Genomic DNA, 25,596 nt, shown 5'->3' on the forward strand with positions numbered 1-25,596 from the left:
AAGAGAATCTGCTTCTTTCTTTTGTCTTGCCAGAATGATCCAATTTGTTCACTCCCAAAAAGCTAAATGATTAACTCAAAACTGGATTGAAGAAGTTACAGTCTGTCAATTTACCAATAACACTTTGGATTTCTTTCTTCATGTTTTAAGGATGCCTCTTTTGGTTCTTAAAAATCAGTACTATAGCTGTGCAGCAAACATCACTTCTAGTAAAGGACAGAGCAGAGGCTGTAAAACTCAGAAGCAGATGAATCCCAGGGAAGTTATTGCCTCCTACGCTTGTACGTGGCAAGGATCTGTTGCTGATGGTAGATATGAAAGTAAATTTGAGAACCCTCTGATTTAAAATGTCAATGGTATCTGAAATTTTTGACGTGTTCAGAAGGGTAATATCACTTCATTCTAGGAATCAGTCACTACATGTGCTTAAAGATGTGCCAAATCTTCTTCAAGCTCGAGAGGTGATAAGTAATTTTATTGAAAGACTGGCAGTGATTTTATCCTTCCCAGAAAACACTGCTCTTGAGAATTTCAGTACCAAAGCACATGTTTTCTGATTAAAAATTAAATGATTTTCTGCTCAAGCAATATTGTTAACATTATACAATGTAAATTCTACTTGCATACGGGTATATGGGTATTCCTGCCTGGTACATGGAAGCTTTGTAATGTAATTATGAGTCTTTTTTTTTTAAAGCTATAGGCAATGATTTTTTAACAATGTAAGTTAAAACTGTTGATAACAGTATTTTGGCTTCAAAATAAAATTTACAAGTAATTATTTTCTGTTGACATATGAGAAAACACATAAAAAGGACTGAGCACTTCAAGGAGGAATAGGTAATATTTTCTTTTTACAAATCTCTGCCAAAGTCACCAAACCCAGGTGCTCAGAACTGATGAAATTGTTGCAAAGCTTCTGGATATTTTAGATGTGATTTCATTTAGCTTCTGCAGCTGAAAAGGTTACATTTCTTTATATTTGGTGGATTGGAACTTTGAGGGGGGGGGGTTGTTTTGTTTTATTTCATAATTAGTAGTAGTCCTAGTTTACGTTGAAATTCTTACAAGCTTTGGGTTTCTTTGTACTACTTTTATAGTAGAAATGAGATTATCAGAAGCGCTTTGTATTGCCCTGGTTCACTAACTTCAGTGTATACTGCTTATCCTGGATGACTTATTTTCTGAGTAATTTTTTATACTGGTGATTGCCTGCACCCAATTTTTGTGTTGCTCATGTTGTTTCAAGGGTAAAGAAAAAATAGTAGGTTTGCAAGTTAGTTACATGCATGGAAGGAGAATAAAACTTTGCAATTTAGCAATCTGTAAGTAGTGCAGCTATGAGTAGTATGACACTACAAAAATATTTCTTAGTCCTGACTAGCTTTAGTTTATATAATAGTAAAATTATGAAACGAGGAATGGAACAAATATTAATGAGACAAAAAGTATCACATGTGGAAAATTTAGAATGCTGAAAAAGTAATAGCCTAGGTTTGTGTTTAAAAAAAAAAAAAAAAAAAGTAGTAGATTGCAAATGCTCCTGAATAGGGAATTTTTAGGTACTACTTTTAACTGGAAAAGTAGATTTGAAGCTATCTGCTTTACCCTGCGCGATGTATAAGTATGCAGGAAAAGTAAAGGCAAGTGAATGTCTTAAACTGTGGAATTTTTCACGTGAAAGAACAGACAGACATTCGTCTTTCTCTATGGGAGCTTATGCTGGGTGTTTGAGATTAAGGAAGCAGTAATATGGTCAAAGTGGCAGTGTGACTGCAGAAAAGTAATCTATGTGTTGCTCTTTCAGGTTTGAGTATGAGCACAGTTAAAGAAGAGTCTGACACAGTGACAGTAGAAACCTTGAACTCTGTGACTTTCACTCAGGACACTGAAGGGAACCTTATACTTCATTGCCCTCAAAATGGTATAGAATTGTATTGCATAGTATTTTTTATTATTTTTTCATTGATCCAACCATCATACTTCCCTGCCCCCAAATTCTGTGAGTTACTTGGATTCTGCTTGCTGTGCTGCAATTTGTTCTGTTTCACTTTAAAGAAGGATAAAGTGTCAAATTAGATGCAGATCACAAAATTATGTATGTATGTGCCCAACAAGGATATAGCTGTTCTGATTTATTTCAGTGGAAACGTGTTCTTAGAACCAGGTACACACCCAAATTTCTGTAGTCTTAAGGATGTAATAGGCTGTGGGTAGAATTTACAAAGAAAATCTCACAGAAAAACTATGTTGAAGAAAGCATGTGAGCTGTTACTGCCCATAATTCAGATCAAGTTCACAGGCAGTAGTAAAGCACCACAACAACCTATCACATTGGCTTCTATCTTTTGTTTTGGTCCACTTTGTTAACAGAACTTGCTCCAAAGCTCCACTTTGTTAACAGAAAGTATCCTGCGTATGTTTTTGTTGTTAGAAACTGATGAAGTAGACTCTGAAGACAGTACGGAACCTCCACACAAGAGGCTTTGCTTATCAGAGGATGATCAAAGCCTTGATGATTCCACTCCATGCATTTCTGTTGTTGCAGTTCCAAGTAAGTTCTTTTAAGCTTATGTACTCTTGTGGCAAATGTTTCTGGTAAAGGTTAGAAGTGGACTCTTTGGATCACATTAGAATATTTTGCATGTTTTATTTTCAAATCTTGTTAATATATTTTGGTATCACCTTTGTGTCTCGGAGCCTTGGATGGTTTTGCAGCAATTGTTATCTATACAGTACTGGCAAAATAAATGTGCCTTACAGATAGAGGCCTGCCGGCACAGGTGCGTTGAATAAAGTGAAGGATAAGTGCATAAACAACAAACTAGATGCCCTCCTCCTTCAAAGAGCGATTACAGTTTTTTAATGATCAAACAATATAGTTAGTATTTCTGTGTTTTGTAATATTGAGATGTATGGTCTTTTTAAGGTAGAGATTGTTGCATAAAATATAGGCTGAGTACTGAATTAGTCTTAAGGAGGTTAGTTGGGCATTAGATGGTTCAATATAATCCCCCAAAGGGAGGCAAAACCAGATCTAGCAAGTTAAAATATCAATTTACGATACCTAGAGTGGCTGGTCATTTGGTGGAACTTAGTGGAAACTCCTTAGAAGTAAAGGCATTATCATGTTGAAGTTGAAGGAAAACTGGGGAAAAAGAATGCAGCCTCAAGATTTGAACGTGGTGCTTTAGTAATTGGAAAGTACTGAAGACAGGGCTGGAAGGGGAGCGTTAATACAGTACCAAATGTTTCCACCAAATCAAATTCCTTTTATTTATGTTTCACATCAGATCTTAGTTAGACAAGTGTAAAACTGACATTTTTAAAACCCATGTTTAAATTTTATGAAGAGGAACAGTTGTTTACTGTTTACAGTTTACTATGTCAACAAATAAATACCAAATAAGGCCTCTTTAAAATTTTCAGTGCAAAGGTAGCAATCTATAAAACCTGTAGCAGGCGTAAAAAAATGTTACAAGAGTAAGGTATACAACTAATTTGTCCATTCTGAAGTTTCAGAAAATGATCAGAGCTTTGAGGTGACCATGACTGCTACCACTGAGGTAGCTGAAGATGAGATTAATGAAGGAACTGTTACTCAGATTCAGGTACAGTAAAACTTCAAAATTGACCTATTTGAGGTACATTTTTATTTAAATTGAAATGAAAAGGGAAACAAATAGCAGAAAGGGCTTATTAAATGAATAAGATTATTTTTAGTATGAAACTAATGTTTTTGAGCACAGATCTTGTTTGTAAAATACTGTTCTATAAAAGTGCAATTGAATCATTTTATATATGAAAGTGGTTATTTGTAGTGTAATTACTGCTCAAAGAGCAGTATGGTAAACAGTAGTAGATGTAACCCTCCACTGATAATGACTTGCTCTGTGGTGATCTGCATAGAAGATAAGTTTTTCTGTTATTTCTGTCATTCTTTTATTATAAATTAAGCTTTATGACAGACCTAAATATGCTCTGTCTTGTCACCAGTCCTAACAGTTACATGCAGTTCTCATTGTGGGTATACCATGTTTAAAACGTCTGGATTGGAGATGCTGTACGTAGTCCTCTCCACCAAAACCAGTGAGACTCTTCTTACTTACTGTACATTAAACAGGATGAAGAATGTTGTCTAATTAATTCTGACAACATCTGTATATTAAGATACTAAATCTTATTCAGGTGTTTTAAGAAAGGTGAATGTACTTTTAATGCCATATCTAAAAAGTGGCACTTTCTGAGCAGTCAGCAAGGTAGCTAGGTGTGCTGGTTTCATTTGCCTTCAAGTTATGTCTCCATGTTAAATGCAAAGTGATAGAAAGAATGGAAGATCTTACCGGATGATTTCACATTGGTCTTTTCAAGATTCTTCAGAATGAACAGCTGGATGAAATCTCCCCAGTGGGCAATGAAGAAGTGTCAGCTGTTAGTCAAGCCTGGTTCACAACCAAAGAGGATAAGGATTCTCTAACAAATAAAGGTAGGATATTTCAAATGCATTTCTCCCACGCTGTAAAAAGATAATATATTCCAAATGTTTCAGAACATTTTGCAGGTTGCATAAAGTAATCGCTGGTCTGGCTTTTTTATTGAATATATTTTCAAAGACTGAATCTAAAAATGCTGAGAGATCTAATGCATTAAGTCTTCACCATCCCTCTTACGCTTTGTATGCAAGAAGAAAGTTGGAACTCCAGATACACTTGGAGAGGAAAAGGAGCCGTGCTTGCAGTGGTGACAGTGATTCTAGTGGCCGTGGTAGAGAACTGCCGTAGGTAAAACGTGTCGGCACAGATGGGGCAGATAGTTGTGTTTGCTCCATTCGCACTTCTGCGTGGTTAGAAGATGGGCAGCTGCAGTCAGAGGGGGGTATACCAGGAAAAAAATTAATCTGTGCTCAGGTTAATACATCTTCCTTCAAATAGGGCTTATTAGTCTGGCTGTGATGATGTGATTCATATTAAATGGTTTTTGGAATGGAGTTGCTTCAGAAGAAGAGGGATCAGGCAGACCAGGATCTACTGAAATAGTCACTGCTACTCCTAAAACTGCCGCCCCATTGACATTCCTCCCTTTCAAAATGTATCTGCACAATCATGTAGGAGCTGCTGAACTTTAGAGCTTCCCCCTGCCCCTCGCAGAGGAAGTGCCTTTCTAAACCTAGAGAAACAGCTTGGTGTCAAATGAGGACATGTTGTCTCTCCAGTTTCCTCAGTTTCTCTACTATTTTTCTTACCCTGACTTAACCTCTTTCTAGGGGTAAAAAGCAATTTAAATCTTTTTCAGTCAGTCCAAAGCAAATCCCTTTTTTATTAGAAAACTTCAGGAAAAAACATAATGGTTTTCTCTCACAGAAGCAAATGATCTCTTACTTAGTGAGTTCTGCTCCAGAAAGTTGAGTGTACTGCTGAGTCAGTGAAAAATTGTGGGTGAGGCACGGAGAACCTGGGTGTCGGATATGGAAAATTCAGAGAAAGGGAACTCAGCACCTCTGTCAATGACCATTTCACTCACTGATCCCAAGTGTGCACTAACAGTTGCTTCTAACAACCAGTAAATAATTCTCCCCATTTTCTCTGACCTTCTTATTTATTAGATTTATAGGGCTTCAAAACTACTCAGTGTTCAGTCCAAGGACAGGGGCAGAGATGGGATAGCAAGAAAGTCCCTTTGCATGGCAGCACGGAGGCAGCTGGGTAGAAGTAGTGAGAAATCGTGTTGCTACAGTTGCTGTGCTCTAGGGTGAGAGGAAGCACAGAGATTTATGATCTTCTCAGTAGCCAGTGATAAAGGACTTTGGTTGGGAGCAGCACATTCTTAGCTGTGACTGGAGGAGTATGTGAGTGGAGTGATTTGGCAGAGAAATGACTGTTTTCATGTGACTTGGTAGCCTCATGTTTGATGTGTGTCTTGTTAAATATATTAGAAACTTACGGCATTTGTAGCTGTCTCATAGGCACATGAAGTGACCATATATCACAAGTGGCATTTACAGTTGTGAATGAATGAGGGCACTAAATCTGGTGGTTCTAATTGAGAGATTAATAATTTGAGGAAGACATTTCCAACAAAATATGCTGAGAAAAATATTTGAGAATCCATCCTAGCTGAATTTTTCTTGGGGTCTTCATGTTTTGTCACAGAGATCAGCTGTGGAGGAATCCCAGTATGTGTCTCCTTTTACAGTAGCTAGGAGTTTGATGTGTGTTGCCTGAGCTCGTCATTTTATAGCAGTCTCCACCTGATAATGCTTTCTTTGAAGACCTGTGGACAGGTTATAATAATCTTGCCACTGAATATGCAAACATGTGAAGTGCAAAATACACATCCTTTCCTAAAATGGTTGGGTATTAAAGGTTATTCCATATAAAGAGTAGCAGTGTCCCTTTAAGTCAGTTCAGATGCTTGGATAGAGGTGTGAATCACAGCTACAGTAGTAGATTATCGTTCTGTCTCTGTAACTTTGGAAGAAGAGATTGAAGCCATCAGGCACAAGGGAAGATTTTTCTCTGATCAGTTCCAACAGAATTAGTAATAATGCCTGTACTTTTCATTATAATTGGATTTGAGTAAACAGTCTCTTTGGTGTGTTCTATCTCTCAGCTCTGGTAATTAGCAGGCTGAGAAGGAAGTACCCTGATTTTTCTGAGCAGAGATGGGCAGGTAGCCAGCACACACCAGTATGTAAACTAGGTCACCAGCATAATCTTAACTATTAAGTGATAGTTAATATTTTAAGTATAGTGTGAGCATGAGGGGAAAAAAGAGGAATCTGTATATAAATTTAGGGTAGGAATATTTTAATGTTTTGTTGATAGACCTCAGGTTTGAAATTTTCTCTCTGAATAAAGTTGATTGGTTTTGCTTTTAAAGCTTAGCTGGCATCGTGTTACTAAGGGCATAGACAGACACGAAACGTAATGTTTGTTTGCCACTTTTATTTGGGAAATGAAATACTTGCCATGAGTCTCTACCTTGACTGTGACCAATGGGCATTATTCCCAATGAAAAAAAAAAAAAAAGACTCATAGGGACCAGCTTGTCAAAACAGACTAGGTAGAGCATTTACCTCTATGAAAAGTACTCACAGTAGGTAGCCCTGCTGATATGTTGGGAAGTGATAAGGCATATAAAAGAGCCCTATGTTGTTGCCAATTCCTCCAGTAATATTATGAGTCACATTTTAGGTCCCAGCTTCTGGAATCATTTCAGTGCATGGAAATTTCAGCTGTCAGTTTAAAGACAGAAATTTTCTAGTTGTGGCCCAAGAGAAAGCCTGAAAGTTTGACTTGACAACACGTAGAGAAATTCATATTCTGTTTTTAAAAAATTGATTTTTTTAAAAAGGAGTCTGACTCACATTATTTAAACATTAGTTGGTGGTTACTGGGGATTTTTTATCGGTTCTGAAATAACATCTATTTAAAATTCTAGTTAGTTTAAGTAGCTAAAATTACTCTTTTCTTTGTTAATGGCAGTAATGAGGGTCATGTTTCTGATATTTCTGTTCTTCTTGTTTTGCTGATTTTTCGCTTCAGTAATTAGTTTGTCATTTCTGTTTTCAGGCCATAAGTGGAAGCAAGGGATGTGGTCAAAGGAAGAAATTGACATTTTGATGAGTAACATTGAGCGCTATTTAAAGGTGTGTGTTAGAGTATGTTATCTGCTAGTTGGCGTGGTGATGCAGCTCTTGCTAGAAACTAACTCTATTTAGTACTTCCCTGAATATGCAATAAGTGATTCTCATTGGTTCATAGTAGAAATGGTCATTACCCATTTGAAATACATAAGAAAATTGTATCCATACACAGGATTTAAGACTACCGAATATACCATTGCTTTTAATTTGTGTACTGAATATGACCCATTTTAAAATTTCATGTCAGGATGCTCAAGTGGCTTAATGTCTTTCTCTGAAAATACATCACTCATGAAACCTGTGGTGAAGATGGAGGAAAAAAATTGCACTAGGAGTAGAGATAATTTTCCTTACAAAGAATTCATTGAATACAACTTCCAGACTTCTTTGATGCCATATCTGTATTTGTTTACTATGCTAACAGAATGCCTGTATCTGCTTTCTTCTTCTTAGTATATCGATGTCAGATATCAGTGTAAATATATGCATGCAGTTAACGTGCTGACAGTGATAATTGCCCGTAAGTCATATTTTTGGTAGGGTTACAGCTGAGAATATTTGAGCTGAGCTTTTACAGCTGAGAATATATACCCTGGATGTTACAGGTTCACCATTCTTCATTTGTGGATCAAGAAAAGCCCTGAATTTAGCCTTCATTGGTATAAAAATCCTCAGTATTAGTTGTAGAAATTGTGCCTGCCCACACATGTATTAGAATTTCTGCCACAAAATCATTCATAGGTAATACTATTTTTTAAATCTAGAGAAGATTTTTTTTAAGCTAGCTAAATAACTTTTTTGAGTATTGACAAGTCTTTTGATTCACCATTTTCCAATTTATCTGCTTTCGTGTACTGCTTCGAATAACTGACATACAGTGATTTGAAGTTTAAGCTGAAGTTAAATTAAAGCTTTCCTTTTATACTTGACTCCAGTGTTTTCATATTGAATTTACTTTGAGTTTCCATCAGAACAGCAAGAGTAGTTTAATTGAAAAAAATTGCTTTCAGATAAGGAGTATCTCAAATCGATGTAGCACTATTGGACAGCCTTCCCTTGTATGACCCCAGGCTAATTCCACCACAGTATATTTTCCATGGTGTTTTAAATGATGGTTCAGTTTTTGATCTTAAAATATACACTGGACAGATTTTTTTTTTAAATGTGGATGAAAGTTTAAAAAAAAAAACAAAAAACAAACAAACAAAAACAAACAAAAAAAAACAACCCACCAACCCAAAACCTAGTGTTCAGAGGTTTGTATTTGAGGTAGCTAATTCATAAATGTTCAGTTTAACTTTTGGCCTGTAGTATTTGAGATACATAGAAAGTTGCATAATATTATGCTAGGCTTCAGTTCTTAAGTGTTCTTGATTTCTAGGAGACTTTATCTAAGGTGTTTTGTTTGTGGTTTGTTGTTTTTTTGTTGGTTTTTTTTTTTAATGCTTTCTTCTAGGCCCGTGGAATAAAAGATGCCACTGAAATTATATTTGAAATGTCAAAAGATGAAAGAAAAGATTTCTACAGGACAATAGCATGGGGTCTGAATCGGCCTCTCTTTGCTGTCTATAGAAGAGTTCTTCGCATGTATGATGACAGAAACCATGTTGGAAAGTACGAAAACCTCTAATGCTGCATGGTTTTATTGGGTCATGTATTTAATGTTTGACATGTTAGATGTGAGACAGAAGATTCTAGCCAACCGACCTAGCTCTTCCTAATCATAAGTCACCTCTGCTGAATTCTGGTAGATCAACCTTGACAGTAGTTGTGTTAAATTGATGGTATCCACAGCTTTAAAAAAAAAAAAAAAACCGAAAACAAAAACAACAAGGTGCAGAGAGGATGCCGATACGTTTAGAAGACTTTGACACAATCCGCTGAGATTCATGATCTAGAGCTAATTGATCTTCATCCCTGTGCCCTTAGTTTGCCCATCTGTAAAGCAGTGGGTATGGCGCCATCCAGAAGTGCTGAAAAGGTTGTTAGATTTTAGTTTTTAAAGGCAAGTGAAAATTAAAAATACCATCGCAATGCTGATTTTTATTTTTAATAGAAATTCAGCCTCATGGTGATTGTGAACTGAGACAGGAAGGAGAAAATAGCTGTTTATTTGAGAGACTAATACACAAAATTCTAATTCTGTTCTTATTGTAACATCACTGAGAATGAGAAATTTTGCTGGCAAATGAGAGGAATGTTAGACCAGGTAACCTTAGAAATGCACTAATGTAGAAAATGACATTTGTTCTTCATGTTCTTTTGAAGCATTCAGTCTGATTGTTTCTTGAAGCTGAAATTCCTTAATCTCTTGTAAACTAAATATGTACTGTGTGGTTAGTAAAACAAAAATATTTATGCTGTATGCTTTCTGTTTAAAATAATGTCTTTTTATTTACCTGTTGCTTAGGTATACTCCTGAGGAAATTGAAAAGCTTAAAGAGTAAGTCTTTTTATTAACAAGGTTACGCTACCTTGTTTATATTTAATAGATTGAGTAGTTTTTACAGGTTTTCTTATATGAAATCACTGAAAAGTTACAAGTAAATTTGACTGCTCCAGCTCTGTCAGAAAATAGTGGTCACTAAATTAATCTGAAGAGAAATGAAACTACATTTGGATTTTATTTTAGTATTTTCTAATGTGTATTCAGGACATAAGCAATATGCAACAAAATTCTAAAGCCAGCCTCCTGTTGAAACTAGTAATGTTTCAGATTTTTGCAAGCACAGTCAACGTTTGCAGTTATGTTTGTGAAAAACAGAAATTCCCTTTCTTTAGGAAACCTGAGCAAAGGTTATTTCTAAAGAAAGTGGCAGGTCAAGGGTAAGATCTCCCCTATGAAGTATGAGAGAGATACATAAATTGTCAGTAAGGGTCTTTGATTTTGACTATGAACCTGATAGATCAAGGAGGAGGGGCTGCAGACTTCATCTCCTCTTGCAGCTTTCCAGGGTTGAACAGTTTGAAGAAACTGTTAATTGAAAGAAAATTTCATTGTGTTGATGGATATGTTTGGATCAATTTAGCTGATTTGTGTCATTCACAAGGTGCCTGTGGTTCCAGATGCATCAAAAGTAGTCATGGCTTAACATGTTAAGCCACCTTTTGTCACGTGTGGGAGGAAAATAATAGTTAAAATTATGAACATGATTATGCAGTGTTTTGCCTCATTTAATTGTAGGATGCCTGGGTTTTCATTGGGCATTATTTAGATTTCTCAAGTGATCTCTGTACCATCTGAAAATCCTTGAAGAACTATTAGCGGTAGAAAATATGTTAATACTGCAGTATCAAAGTGACTCCCCATTCTGTCTTTAAGCCTGTAAACTGCATGTTTGTCCTGTTTTTATTAGAGTGTTATTTGATATTTTGGTAATCGGTTAACTGGATATAATGCTAATGAGCATGTTTCTATATAGGCTGAGAATAAAGCATGGTAACGATTGGGCCACAATAGGAGCTGCACTGGGAAGAAGTGCTTCATCTGTAAAAGATCGATGTAGATTGATGAAAGATACCTGCAACACAGGTGAGGTAAACGCTGGTGGATATTCTAGTTAAAACTCCTTTGCCTTTGTCAGTGGTGTTTTCAGACATCTGTCTAAACTTAAAATAAGAAACTTACAATATGAAACCAGGGGACAGTTTTAGAACGTATTTGGTTTAGACTTCTCCAGTTTCACTTCTTAAAGATCAGAACATTCATTTTATTTTTGCAGTCCATTATCCATCATACGTTTATGCCACTGGAGCGTATTCTATTGAGGTAGATTAAAAAGTACTTTCCATTGTGTTTAATGTTTTTAAACATACAGTGTATATTTGGTGTCAATTAAGAGACAGATGCACTTTAGGAGTAAAGTATTGTTTATTTTTTAGTATATATATTCAAATGGAAGGAAAATTTAATCAGACCTCATGTAATTACTGTGTACTAAATTGTTGCATGGTTAATTTACTTCAACTAATACAATTCAGGTAGCTTGGACCAGTTTGTTTGGGTCAGTATTTTGATGAAGTTCTATGTGGCTTCATTTATGTGCGAGAGGAAGAGAAGAGAAAGAAACTTGGCAGCAAAACAATGGAATTATGCATTTGTTAATCAAGAATGGATATAATGTAAATTATTAGTAAGTAAGAATAGTTATATCTTCTTCGCAAGTCAGTATTTGCATCTGGAATAAGGTGTTAGGCACTGAAGATAAATGTCTGTTGACGTGTACAGATCAGAACAGAGGGCATCTGCTGTTGGTTAAGTTGGAGGACTTTTCTCTCTTTCAGGGAAGTGGACAGAGAAAGAAGAAAAAAGACTAGCAGAAGTAGTACATGAGCTAACTAGCACAGAACCAGGTGACATTGTCACACAAGGTGTATCGTGGGCTGCTGTGGCAGAACGGGTTGGGACACGCTCTGAAAAGCAATGCCGCTCTAAATGGCTCAACTATCTCAACTGGAAACAAAGTGGGGGCACTGAATGGACCAAGGAAGATGAAATAAATCTGATCTTGAGGTTTGTTATTTGAGTTACTTTTAAAGGTTTGTAATACATAACACTAGCAGGATTCCATTGGGGTCCCTTTTGCTGGTTTCTTAGACACTAAAAACGCTAGAACCCTCCAAAAATCACTGCTGTGTTTACAGTTCCCAGAGATTTATTATTGAACTTTTTTTGTTTTGTTTTGTTTTTTTAGTGAATGTTAGTGTTCGTGAAAGGTGTCAGATTGAAAACCCTGGAGACTGAAGTCTTCTTTATTCCACAGAAAAGGTACAGCACAGGCAGCGACCATGCAAGCTTCCCACACGTTGCCCCACCAATGCGCTTTAACCCTTAACTGGAGGGTAGTTCAGTCTCCCTGCCCATTCAGTCCTTGGCTTCTCTGCTGAGATGACCAAGAAGGGTCAAGTGTGGTGGTGGTTTCTGTGATGTGGACATCTTGCTACAAAGAACTAAACCGAGACTGCAAATTAATTTCATGTAGGCCACCAAACATTGATTGGATATCAGCATCTTTGACTACATTTGAACTGGCAACCTGGTAGTAACTTTGGAAATCTTTCGCTCTCTCCAGTCCTCCTCCCATTTTGAATGCCTTTAACTCAGGCTTTTTAGCCAGTGGATTTTTATGGGTTGATAGTTTTGGGTGGGAATAAAAAGTCAAGACATCCAGGGAATCTGAGCACTATTTGCAAAGCAATATTCACTAATTTACTGAAGCTGTTTGACATGGACTCAAAATGAGGAACCTGCTTCCACATTTCAGCATGTGCTGGTTATAATTCTCAATGTTTCTGTACATACAGTATCTGTTTTGGTCTGTCCACATATCCTTAACTCATCCTGCAGAGTTGGTTTTGGTTGGTAGGTTTTTTCTTTTTTTCCTTTTTTTTTTTTTTTTTTAGCTAGCAGGAGTGTTCAGTGCTATTGCTTGGTTTGTGAAGAAAATTTTTCTTCCACAAAAATCTTTTCACCTCCCTTTCAAATGCTTCATGTACAGATGACCTGGAGGCAATTCAGAGATATTTATAGTATTCAGACAGATTCTGGTAGAATCCAGTGTGTGTATAACATCTGCCAAAATTATGTGAAGATTGTCCCTTACCTGGAGAGCCTGATGGGATTGATTTATGAGGAGCTGTTTAATACTGTAGTTAACTTCATCTACTTTGGCTAAGAAGCATCTGAGAGGAGGCAAAAATCTATGTTAAGGATGGATGAGTGTTATTTAGGAGAAAACAGAAGGAAATATTATAACATGAAATTAATTAAGTGAAAGTTCAGAGTGAATCTCAGGTAGTATTTCCTGCATTGGAGATGTGTTTGAGGAATGGTTCCAAAGAGAAAAGATGCAAGTATCATCCTTTGGAATGCTTCACAATAATCTGATCAAAGTCCTAATATATATGTAAATACAGAGAGTAATCCTGCATGGCAAGGAGATGGACTGGATCATCTAACAGGTCTAGTCCATCTTCTGTTGTTTATGATTCTGCTTGACCTCTGGCAGTGTGGAGCCTTGGAAGCCTGTGTTGATTCATGAGCTCTGGTGGACTATTCACTAGCATGCCATTTTGCCGCTGTTACGTGTGACAAGACCAGAGATGTGCAACTTCCCTTCCAGTCTGGAGGGTGGTTTCTAACAGGTAAATATTTTGTGTATCTTGCCAGGATAGCGGAACTTGAAGTTTCTGATGAAAATGACATCAATTGGGATTTACTAGCTGAAGGATGGAGTAGTGTCCGCTCACCACAGTGGCTTCGGAGTAAATGGTGGACCATTAAAAGACAGATTGCAAACCACAAAGATGTTTCATTCCCTGGTAATGTACTGCTTGCACACTTCTCTTCTGAAAGCTCCTTTCACAAATGTCAAATGAATAAGGTTTCATTTTGTTGTCTACTTACAGCATTGCTGGCCAAATAGCCCATTGCTCCTTTGCTGGAAGTTACTGGCCCCTTGGATCTGCTGGCTGAATTGCTCCTGCAGGCAATCCTTAAGTGTTTCAGTTGAAAGCAGCCAAGCTGATATATACAACTAAAGAGGAGATTTTGCCAACTCCCCTCACTTTGGCTAAAGGGAGGGCATGTATGTAGGCAGCTCAGCTGGCAGATCTCAGGTGATGATGATCTTCGGTGTGGAAGGCAGTGACCTCTTCAGGTGGAAGAGGATATGTATCTGCAGCCTAACAGTATTACCTCAGGTTAAATCTGTTACCTTTAAAATGTTAAAATGTAATCTGTGTGAGGTGCTGAACCTTAGCTGTAGACAGAAGGTAGATCTACTACTAACTGGACAGTGAGGAGGAGGGGAGGAAGGGGGAGTGTAAAGCTCCCCAGATACTTCTCTCGTAGCATTTTCTCATTCTTGGTTAGAGAAACTAGGGCCTGAGCCAAAGGATATTCCAGTTTCTGTGACCTTTAGTCCTCCTTTTCTCTGACTTGGGGAGAGGAAAAAAAATCAGAGAGATTAGTCATGTCATAATGAAAGGTGTAATTTAATGGGCACTTTTGCTGTGGTAGTCAGTGTGGTTTTATGTTATTATATATTAGTGTCGTGCCTGGAGGCTGCAATTGAGAGGGTAGCCCTGTTATGCGTACGATGCATTAATAGACAGTTGTTGCATCAAATAATTGATAATATAAATATGCCACTGAATCAACAGACTCCACTCTGTTTCCCCAGACAAAATGTCATGTTGTCAAGAGTGGGAGATACTTAAGCAGTTTGCTGTATTGAACGCTAGAAAAGCAGAGGCTTCAACTTTTGTAACCTTATATATGTCAACCACTCCCTCAGTGGGACCAAAGTGATCATAGGGAAGAAAGGTGGGCGGTTTTATTGGAGCAATGGGCCACTTCATGCACAGATGAAGAATTGTAGTGTAGCCACCAGGAGATTAATTTTGTCTTGCTCCCTATTTCCTGTGACACTTCTGTCAACCTTTTGAACAAATCTGCTTCCATGTTCTGTAAGATTGGAGGGTTTATTTCTGATAGCAGCATTACACAACTAGTGGTACTGGCACTTGATTGTAAATTTGGGATATACCATGCATGTTTTTAGAGACATCCAAAATTTTATGAGCTTTTCTTTTTTTTTCCAAGCATCCTAAAATGTCTAGGTTCCTTGAGAAAATTGAATTCACTCCAGTAGTTGACTATAAATGTGTTTTATGTATATGCTAATTTCTAGTTGATATATCTCTATAAATAATTTAGGTTACAAATGCAGAAGGATTTTGTTTATTTTTTTCATCTTGGATAAATCTCATATGCAGCATTTCAAATGTGCTTCTTCAGCATGCTTTAGCATGAGTATTCTTTCTCTCAGTGCTGATAAAGGGTCTTAGACAACTCCATGAGAACCAACAAAATGATCCAGGGTACCAGCTTTTGGACAACAAATCTGGAAGTGGATTACCAAACACTAATTCCAGTTTGGGGGTTCAGCACGTGCAGATTCGAGTGGCTCGCTTAGAGGAGAATGCAGGCAACGCAGCAAGCCCTATGGCAGCTTTGCAGATTCCAGTCCAGATTACGCATGTCTGTAAGTAACTGAAACGAACGACTCACTGTCATCTAATGAAGCCTAAATCTTTCTTAAGGTGGTGAAGGAAGAGTGGGCATGTCTTAAAGAATTTTATTAATTCTACTTTGGTTTTGCTGTGACTTCAGATTAAGGATTTGTGGATTCCATTTGCCCGTTTCTAACTTTGTTAGGCAAACGTCGTATTTCTGGGACAGTAGTACCAAGAAGCTGCCATTGGAGCACCTGGACATAGGGGTTGTAGGTATCTGAGTGCATGCACACAAGAGCTTGCCATGAAACGTGTTCTTTGAAAAGGCTTCAGCACACAAGCCTCTTAATGAAGTTGCAGTATATATGTTTATTCCTTAAGTTTCTTCTGGTAGCTCTTGTCCAGAACAATGAATATCACATACAAGATCTCCTTTTGTAAAATATATACACTGCTGTCCATAAGTTCTGATGAAGGACACTGAAGGGAAGGTATGTAATGTTTTTTTTCTAGTCCTACTCTTTATTATGCAGTTACTTCTAGGCACAAACACTCTGGAAAGTGTTAGCTGCCAAGCCACAATGACATTCAGCTGACGATCTGCTCTAACCACTGTATTCTTTTTTAAGTTGGTGCTTCCCATGCTCCTAAGGATGAACTTTGCTCATTATCAAGCATTTATTACCAGGTCTACTTTGATTGTAGTGCTTATTGCTTGTTTTTGTAACTAATCTTATTAACTAACTCCAGTCACTCCAATCCAGTCACCCCATATTTCAGCCTGTCATCTGCATTGTATGCTATTTTGCACTGTTTGTCATTTGTGAATTTTATTAGGAAGATTTAGTGCTTCAGTCTTGCTGATTACAAAATTAGTTAATCAGGCTAAGAACTGATTCTTCAGACTATGACTAGATAGGCATTTGGTAAACAACTTTCTGTTTATAATTTCATTAGATTATTTTATCTCCTTATTATAATCTCCTTATTAAGTGCCATCTTCATTTTATCTCGTTTATTTTTCGGTTAGAATGACACGCAACACCAAGCCAAGAACTTTTTATCTGTCGTAATACGTCGGTGGTCTCAGACTTTCAACCAGGCTTGGTCAAAGCTATTGGGTTTTGATGAGCAGGCAAGATGTGCTGGTATTCTGTAACCTTTAGTCCCTTCTGAATTGAATGCTGTAATGGTTATTTTGTAATGTCATTTGCCCCTGTCTGCCAAACAAGCCTTCTTCCCCATTTTAGTCTGCTTTCCTGAAGAATTTCTGTTTGTGACTTTTGTATTGCGTCTTTCCCAATCCCATGAGAGCTGAACCTATTAGCCATTTTCAGCTGCATTTGATAGTCAGCTCGAGGTTTCCAAATGGTAGTTCCTGTAAACTTTATGAACATAACTGCTAGGTAACAGACAGGCCACACTTTACAGGTGTCTGCTATTCAGTGCTAGGAAATCTGCAGGAAACCTTGAACATGCCATTACAACAATAAAAGCTTCAAAACTGGAGCTTGTATCTTCTTAACAGACCAAAATTATACTACTATGAAGCCACAGAGTCTGAGATGGCCAAGTTTCCAGTGCTTGGAGCACTGCTGTCGTCATGTAGGTCTTTTGCCCTTTTGGTATTTATGGAATTACTGGATAATCTCAGGCAAAGTATTAATTTGCCTCCAGCTTCCTGAAACTTGAGAGGGTTTTTTAAGAGTAAGTGAAAATCATAATTATGGTTCTGAATAGTTTTTTTGATATCTTACAAAGCTTTGGGTACAAGGTGTTTGAACGTGGTGGTCTTGAAGTATCTGATCCATAAACTGTTCTCAGTGCTTCTCTTCATCGCTTTTAGAATTAATGGAGATAATTGCATAAATAATTACACGCTTGTAGTAAGAATACTTACAGCTTTTATACACTGCAATCATAAGGAAAATACCTTGTGGAGCATCTGATGTTTCATCAGAGGTGGACATACTGTGGAGGGCAGAAGAGGTTAAAAATAAAAAAAATAAAAAAAAGAGGTCTGTGGGAAACATAACCATATTAAACCTGACACCAATTTAAAACAAGCAATGCATGATCCAAAGGATATTGTTACCCCAGAACCTCTTACAAATCTCATTACAAAAAGTAATTGGATCATGTCAAATAACTTTATTTGCCTGCTGTTATCTGCATGCACTAAACCCATACTTACTTTCTTTTGCTCTTTTGGATTGTAGAATGTCCTCTCTAAATAGTATTGTATCTTGGGTACCAATTAGAGAACCTTGTCATTAGGATTGCAGCCAGTTTTCTTTTTCTTATTACTGGAATTAACAGTACCCTGCTATGTAGTAATTATAGTATGTTATGCTCTCTGCAGGGCTGAAACGTTTTGGTTTACATACTTTCTTTTTCTTTTTTTTTGGTCCTTTTGCAGCCTCAACTGATTCCCCTGCTGCTACTGTTGACTCTGAGACAATAACACTAAATAGTGGAACACTACAGACCTTCGAGATTCTTCCAGTAAGTAACAGAGAACTGGTATTTGTTACTATGTTTTTTCTTTTAAGCACAGCTACTTCTTAGACTATGGAACTGTGCATTTCCATTAAAAAAAAAAAAAAAGTTCTCAAGTGGAAAGAGGCAGTTAGGAGATCTAAAACTTAAAAGTCCAAAGCAAAATGTACTTCTAAAGTGTAATTCATTAGGGCTGTGAAGTAAAATGTGAATTACAGTTAAATGCTTTAAATCTGTCTTAATGCCTTAGTGCTATGAAGTTTTCCTTTGTGCTTGTTTTGTTTTGTTTTGTTTGGGTTTTTTTGTTGAAATCTGACATAACAGAGCCAGATGAAGCTCCCAGTAAGTAAAGATTCTCTGAGTTCCATAGTACTGTAATTTATAGCACAGTTTCTCTTTCATCTCAAGAGTAAGTTGAATTTGTTCCTTTCTTACCTGCTGTTGTGCAGCATAATACCATCCTGCTTGACTCTTAGCCTTAATACTCATTTGGTAGCCTAAGGCTATAGATTAGTTTCTTTCTGCTTCTTGAGTGCAGTGCAGCAGTCAATACAGTAGGAATTAGATTTGTTTGTTTTCCAGGGGAGTTAGTTAGGCTTGTTCATGTAAATAAGCATGCTCTGAGTACTTGGTGTGACCCAGGAAGGCAGTGTGTTTGAGTATTAAACTTGTGTTGTCTTTTGTAGTCTTTCCATCTCCAGCCGACTGGAACACCAGGTACCTACTTACTACAGACAACCTCAAGCCAAGGCCTTCCTTTAACACTGACAGCTAGTCCTACCATGACCCTAACAGCGGCTGCTGCTGCTGCTCCAGCCTCCCCAGAGCAGATCATCGTTCACGCCTTATCGGTATGTATTTTGAGCAGTGAAAAGATTGGAGTTTGGGCAGTGGGGTGAGGGGAACATAATAATGCAGGCCCCTATATATGCATTTTAAATTTGTAATGCAGTTCTTAAGTTATAAGAGTGTTACTTTGCTTAAAATAATGAAGAGTGAGAATTTTTTTTTGTATTATTTTTAAAAAGCAACTTCAGATTGATTCAAAACTTAGCTTAGTAAGCAACTTAGGTCTTACAGTGGCTGAACTTGATGTCTCCATCTAGTGGCTTGCCCCAGCAAAACAAAATACTGCGGTTCCCTGATATTTCTGGTTACTCTCACAAATGAATATTGGTGTTCACAAAACTCGTATAGTACTGACAGTATTATTTCTTATTAGAGGGAGGGAACGGGAAGCAAACTGGAGATTGAATAACAAAAGTGATCCCAAATTCAGGAAAAAAAGCTCTGATCTTTTGAATCTACAGTGATCCTCACCTGAACAGCTGCTTCTGTTTCATATTACATATTTACTTTATTTGTGAATTATAGAAGAGTTGACACCAAATTCAGTTTGTGAATTCATCATTTAAGGCCAGGAAAGGTCAACAGATGATCTGGGCTGACATACTGTATATGTAAAACTCTAAATTACACTTAGTAATGAGTTCTTTGAATCCTTTTGCTTTTATTTGCTGAAAGATTTGAAGGTACTTGGAGGAAAGTCTCTGATATTTTTTGATTTTTTTTTTTTTGTTTGTGTCTCTTTTTGCAAATACTGCTTGCAGCCAGAGCACTTGTTAAATACAAGTGACAGTGTCACAGTGCAGTGCCACGTGCCAAGCGTCATAATCCGCACCGTTACTGCTGAAGATATCTCCTCCTCCGTCACTCACGCAGAACTTACTGTTGATTCAGATATTCAGTCGGCTGACCTGACAGATCCTCCCAATACCCTAGAAACAAACACTTTCCCAGATGGTATCCATCGGTCCAAGCTGAGTGATGAAGAGCAGTCAGCCTACAATGAAGATGGTGCCTCCAAATTCAGCAGCAGGAAAAAAATGGATGGAGTTATGGTAAGAACTGAGGAGGAGATTTCAGGTGCCAGCCTGAAACAGGAGGAGGATTCTCAGTCTGGTTTACCCAGCACTTATGTTACTGAGGTAAGGGAGTGCACGATACTTAATATTTTCCCCATTTCTGCATGGAGAATGATTTCATTGTATCTTTGACCTTTATGTTAAGCTATTCGTATGAAATATGTCACTGATTTCATGTAAATCATAGTTCTACGAGTATTTTGTTCCGATCCTGTATCCTTGAGCTTCATTAATATGTTATGCCTGTGAAAGTGATAGCATTTAATGTGCTAATTAGGCTTATATTTGACTTTGTCTGGAGCATTGAATACCTCACTAGCTGTGGAGCTGCTTCACTACTCAGGGTGCTATTGCATGATGACTGTGGAAAGCATTAGTGGCACCAAAGAGTTGCCTTCATCTGATTACCGTTTGATGCTGTTGCTTTAAACTAGGCTGTTAATTGTCCAACACATGTACTTTTACAGGTAGATAAACTGCTGAGCAAGGGAGATGAGGTAGAGTATTTAGCTTTTCCTCCATGAATCTAGTAACATATTTTGAGGTGCACCACAGTTTCCATTTTTGAGGACTTCTATTAAACATACTGCTCCAGTTAAGTATCTGTGAAATTGAAATTTGAGACATTTAAGCTATTTCTCTCTGGCCTCAGTTTTATTCAGCTCCAACACGTAAGATGTAGAAATTAGTTTATCCAAATGATTTCAGGCATTTCCTCCGTCTTTCACCTGCTGGAACTATGACAAAGTCAAGGAAAATAGAGATGCTAAAAAGATGACTCTTCAGTGGGTAGAAAATAGCTCTTTTCTTAGAAGTTTGATTAAGTTAGACTGTGGGAAGAGACGAGTTAGATTCAAATACCCCATCCTGTTCTCTAAAACATTGTGCTCTACAGTTGCTGCAATTCTACTTTATCAGTCTTGAAAATTCATTGTTGATATGTTTTGACTTTGTTAGGCTTTGTCTTTGGAAAAGTTCATAATAGACACTGCATATCCATTACGCTTTTACAAAGAGGAGGATCTTTGTACATCTCAACAGTCTGCTGCCACAGAGCATTTGAATCCTGAGCACATCTGAAGCCGGGGATTATTTTTCCATTTTCCTCTTTCTTGTCTCATGGTTGACATAGTTGTGATAAGATTCTCAACAGTTGAGGCAGCCCATCAGCTTTCTACTCTAGATTTAAAATTTTAGCTTCTCAAGGTAGAATTAGTAAACTTTTGCTATAAACCTAGTTCCTAATTAAACTTTGTAGAAATCACTTATGGCTAGCAGGATATAAAGAGGTACTGAATTTTTTTTCTATACAGAAAAACAAACTGAGTTTGTAATTCTAATTTGCCTTACACTTCTAGTCAGATTCAAGTTTGACGTGTATTTAAATTCTAGGAAACAGTGAACTGTCTGTGAGTGATTCTAAGTGAAAAGTTATTCTAGAAGGACATGCCTGAATTTTGCTTTCTTCAAGTCAGTGTTATTTTTATGCACTTGCCAGTATTGTATTGTCACTGTGGGTGTGGATAGTGGGAAGCAGGCAGTCATGCTGCAGGGTTTTATTATTTCTGGCTGGGAAAGGTGCCCATTTACCACAATGGCTTCTTTAGTTTTTCTCGCCTCCTTTTCCCAGTTTCAAGCCTTGCGACATACTGCTTATCATGGGCAGATTCAGCTGTGCTCTCTGCAGGAAGCTGCTTTTGCAGGTCAGGCATACTGTGCCTTGCATGAATGAGTACTCGTTTGGACCGAGTTTAAATCACTGAGCTGCAGCAAAGGTAGTCAACTCGTTCACCAGCACCAGGGAAAGGGTTTTCAGGCAGCTGCCTTTGCAAAAACATTATGAAACTATGTAGGAAAATAAGTTCTGCTATAACTAGGTGGAGGAACTTCAGCCCTCTCTGTTCAAGAAAATCCTGTAACCTTTCCCAAACCTTTCCCACTGCCTCTGAAAACAGTAATAAATCCAGGTACCTTCCATTCTGCCAGCAACACTTGCTAGCATTCTGCATCAGTGATTCCTGAAGCTTGAACAAACCTTACGCATGTTACACACAAAAACTGGAATCCAAATATCTCTGCTTATTCTGGCAGTACTATCTAGGGTGTCTTTTGCAGAACGAGGAGCCCACCGGAGTGTGCTGTGACAGTAAGGCAGATGTATTACTACCATTCCAGTTCTACAAGAGCCAGGGAAGAGGCACCAGCAGCTATTACGGGACTGGAAGAGAGCAGGGGTGTTGACAACTTGTACCTGGAAGGAATCAGTGTGTTGCCAATTTTTTGATATAATGAGGTTCAGCTAAAAAAGTTTGGAGCCAACCTACAGTCAGCAAGTGACGGGGCAAGCAAGGCACAGCAGTTTAAATGGGTCTTTTGGGCTCTGTGTTCAGTAGTTAAAGCTTCACATAGAAGTTGTGAAACTAAGTATTAAATTCAGGTAAATCTCTTGTGTTTGTGGAGCTGGTAAGTACTATAAAGGTATTGTTTCAGTTTCTCAGAACATCTAGACAGCAAGTAGTGGAAAAGCTTAATTATTTCTCTTTATAGACCAAAGATTTGACTTACAAGACCACATTTATCACTACTTTGCACTCTCTCTGTTCCTCTCCCCCTGCCCTCATACTGCTCACAGGGTAGAATTCTTCTCATCTTGTTTTTAGATGCCTGCACTAGGATGAAACATGCCCTATAAATGCTGAAGTAAACTAGCTCAGATGCGGACATTTCAATTTAATGAGAGAAAATTCATCCAGGGACCCTGTTGCTTACTATGGAGTGTGGCTGAGCAAATCGGGTTTTCCTGTTTATGCTGCCAAGAATACACTCTCATGTCCTGTTCTTCTGTGTTGTGCAGGACCTGGGTTCTCCAACGATAGAAGAGCAAGTTGATCATTCTACAATAGATGATGAGACTGTGCTTATTGTACCTTCTTCCCATGGTTTTATCCAGACAACAGATGATATAGACAGCGAATCAGTCTTGCCCCTGACAACTCTAACAGGTACAACAGTCCCTTCTATACAGTTGATGCTGGGGCTAGGATTCATTAAAGCAGTATGGCACTTTTGAGTTCCCGTAAACAACCCTTTATAGATCCTTGCTTTCTCTTAAATAATTTTCCATGTCATTGCTATGAAACTTTAAGCAAGTTGGTTACCTGAGGGGTATCAATAGAAGTGGAATAAAGTCCCACTCAACCTTGTGGGAAAAGCATTAGAACAGCAGCTCCTTCATCACTTGCTGAGCTGTTTCCATCACCCTTGAGACTTGAACTAATACACATAGGCTAATAAGTAACTCTTTCTTTAGTGGGCATTTCTCCATGCCCGGTGCTTGAATGAAATTTGTTTCTTATTTGAGATAAGACCAGAGGCATCAGAAATGCACTTGATGCCTCTTATGGTGAGGGGCTGGGCTATTGGGGGGGGGTGGGGTGGGTTGCACAGCACTCACCTGGAAGGGCTGGCTAGCTTGTGCCACACTTCCCAATGCCAAGAGTCATCTCGGACTTGGAAGCAGCACAGATATATTCTCCCACTGCTGCACCTAACAAATACTCCTTTCTAGAGGAAGGATCTCCTTGCAGAGCCATCGGAGGGTCAGCACTAGGCCTGGTACAGTAATACCTAATGAATCCAAATGTGAGTCACACCAGTTGCCTCCATATTGGTCATAGCTGACCTTGAAACTAGAAACTGAGAAATGCCTAGTTTGAGCAACGTTGCTTAAAAATTATTTAAAATTCCAGACTGCATTTTCTGTCTCCTAAAGTGTGTGTTTTATATCTTGTTATAATGGCACAGTAAATAATAGTTCTAACGTTGTCTCTTGTCAGATCCTATCCTACAGCATCATGGAGATGGGTCACACATTATTGGCTCATCGTTGGGCAGTCCTGACTCAGAAGATTCAAAGGACGTTGAAGATTTAGTGAGCTGTCACTGAGAAGCAGTAATCATGTCCATTTTCTCTTCACCATGTTTGCATTGTGAAATTAGTTACAACCCTGTGCCACATTTCCAAAGAAAGCAGTCCGTCTGTGTCTTTAAACAGAAACTTCCAGTTTGAAATGACTACAGTGCACTTTTCTCTGCTCAGGCTATTTACCTCATTTGTAAAGGGTTATAGAGCAGCCAGCTGGAGCCTGATGTACTATGTCTCAGCAGGGGTGTTTCAGTGTTTTAAAGAACCTCTGTTGCAGTGCTCACTGCTAGGATCCACATGGTCAATTCTGATCTGACTTGTTACTGGTGTGCTGAACTGCACATCTGGAAAACTGGACAGAAGTCAAAGATTGTGGACTGTAGCCTCTTACTGCTGCAGCAAGAATTGGTTTGCACATGTTTCATGAAGAATGGATGAGGATTTCTGCAATTACTGACTGTTGTAATATGTGGAGTAAGAGACACTTAGATTTCAGGAAGAAATGTATTCCATCAAAGACTTCAGGGATCATGGGCAGCATCCAGCTCATCTGGCTTGTTAGTACATCTGTGGCATAGGAAGAAGGCACAGATGCTTATGGGCCTTGCCTGGTCTGCTTGTTCCTGAGGAGTCCATTGCTGGCAATGGACAGAGCTCAGACAGATCACTTGTGGAAAATCTTTTTTTCTTTTCCTTCATCACTACAGCAAGCTGAATAAAAAGGGAAGGGCTACGAGAAAGGGAAGCTACTGGGACCCACCAGCCTCCCCCCACAAGCTTGTAATTTCTTTGAAGATTGTCGTGAGTAGGCTGGAACACTTGTCTCTCTCACTGTTTACATGATGCTACCAGTCACCTCTCCAGAGGTGACTTATGCAGGAAGTTAGTAGCTGGGGGGTGGTGTGGAGGTGGCAAAGTCTTGGAGAAATAGCTCTCTGTATTTGGGCATAGGGCCCCGAGGCAAAGGAAGCCAATTAATTCCTACATTCAAGGGTTTGAAACAGACACTAGGCTGAGCAGCAGCCTGTTAGCTAGGGATCGAGAGAAAAAGCTATAGAAACTAAAGACTCATGTATAAATTATTTTATTTATTTCTGTAATTAGCTCTTCATAATCAAGAGTTGGTCTTTTTCAGTCTGTGGTTTTGTTAATGTGAGAAATAAGTTGTAGTTTCAAATGGTTGCCTAGGGAACAGAAATAATTGTATATTCAGTTTAAACGAAATAAAGAGTATTTGTCTTACATAACTGTAAGATGCCATTTATTTATACTGTTACAGATCCTTGCAATGCTGCAGTTTATTTGTACAGTAATAGAAAAATGCATTTTTTTCCAAAATGAAAAAGCTTGTGCCATTCTGAAACATCAGTACAACTGGAATGTTCATTAAGTGCAACAGTAGCTCTTCAAAAAAAAGCAGAATGTCACATCTTATGGCAATAATTCTCCCCAACAAGAGGGACATTACATATACATTTACATGAAAATCATGTACTGATTTATCCTTGCACAACCCACTTCTTTCCTCTCAGGCTGATTCTCCTCACTTAAATGTCTCGAGTAGAGCCGAGAGCTGAGCTGAA

The 25,596-nt window shown here is 38.1% G+C and overlaps 1 protein-coding gene across 1 annotated transcript; it reads left to right on the top strand.

Annotated features, from left to right (window-relative positions):
- Positions 1 to 247: 247 nt before the first annotated feature.
- Positions 248 to 25,255, top strand: DMTF1 (cyclin D binding myb-like transcription factor 1). Its single transcript, XM_009703546.1, has 17 exons — positions 248 to 320; positions 1,808 to 1,924; positions 2,435 to 2,554; positions 3,517 to 3,611; positions 4,372 to 4,486; positions 7,572 to 7,648; positions 9,102 to 9,259; positions 10,056 to 10,088; positions 11,068 to 11,177; positions 11,930 to 12,158; positions 13,815 to 13,966; positions 15,478 to 15,693; positions 18,084 to 18,169; positions 18,850 to 19,014; positions 19,774 to 20,151; positions 22,943 to 23,090; positions 23,925 to 25,255. The coding sequence occupies exons 1-17, from the start codon at positions 248 to 250 to the stop codon at positions 24,032 to 24,034; spliced, it is 2,382 nt and encodes a 793-aa protein (XP_009701848.1). The 3' UTR covers positions 24,035 to 25,255.
- Positions 25,256 to 25,596: the final 341 nt, after the last annotated feature.

The sequence above is a fragment of the Cariama cristata genome, unplaced genomic scaffold (genome assembly GCF_000690535.1).
Source record: "Cariama cristata isolate BGI_N322 unplaced genomic scaffold, ASM69053v1 scaffold22287, whole genome shotgun sequence".
NCBI lineage: Eukaryota > Metazoa > Chordata > Aves > Cariamiformes > Cariamidae > Cariama > Cariama cristata.

Bases quoted from the DNA above. Each gene is read 5' to 3' on its own strand.
- DMTF1 (XM_009703546.1), top strand. From the start codon at position 248: ATGAATCCCAGGGAAGTTATTGCCTCCTACGCTTGTACGTGGCAAGGA. The intron at 7,649-9,101 runs GTGTGTGTTAGA...GCTTTCTTCTAG, and splicing joins ACATTGAGCGCTATTTAAAG to GCCCGTGGAATAAAAGATGC. The intron at 13,967-15,477 runs GTAATGTACTGC...TCTTTCTCTCAG, and splicing joins CAAAGATGTTTCATTCCCTG to TGCTGATAAAGGGTCTTAGA.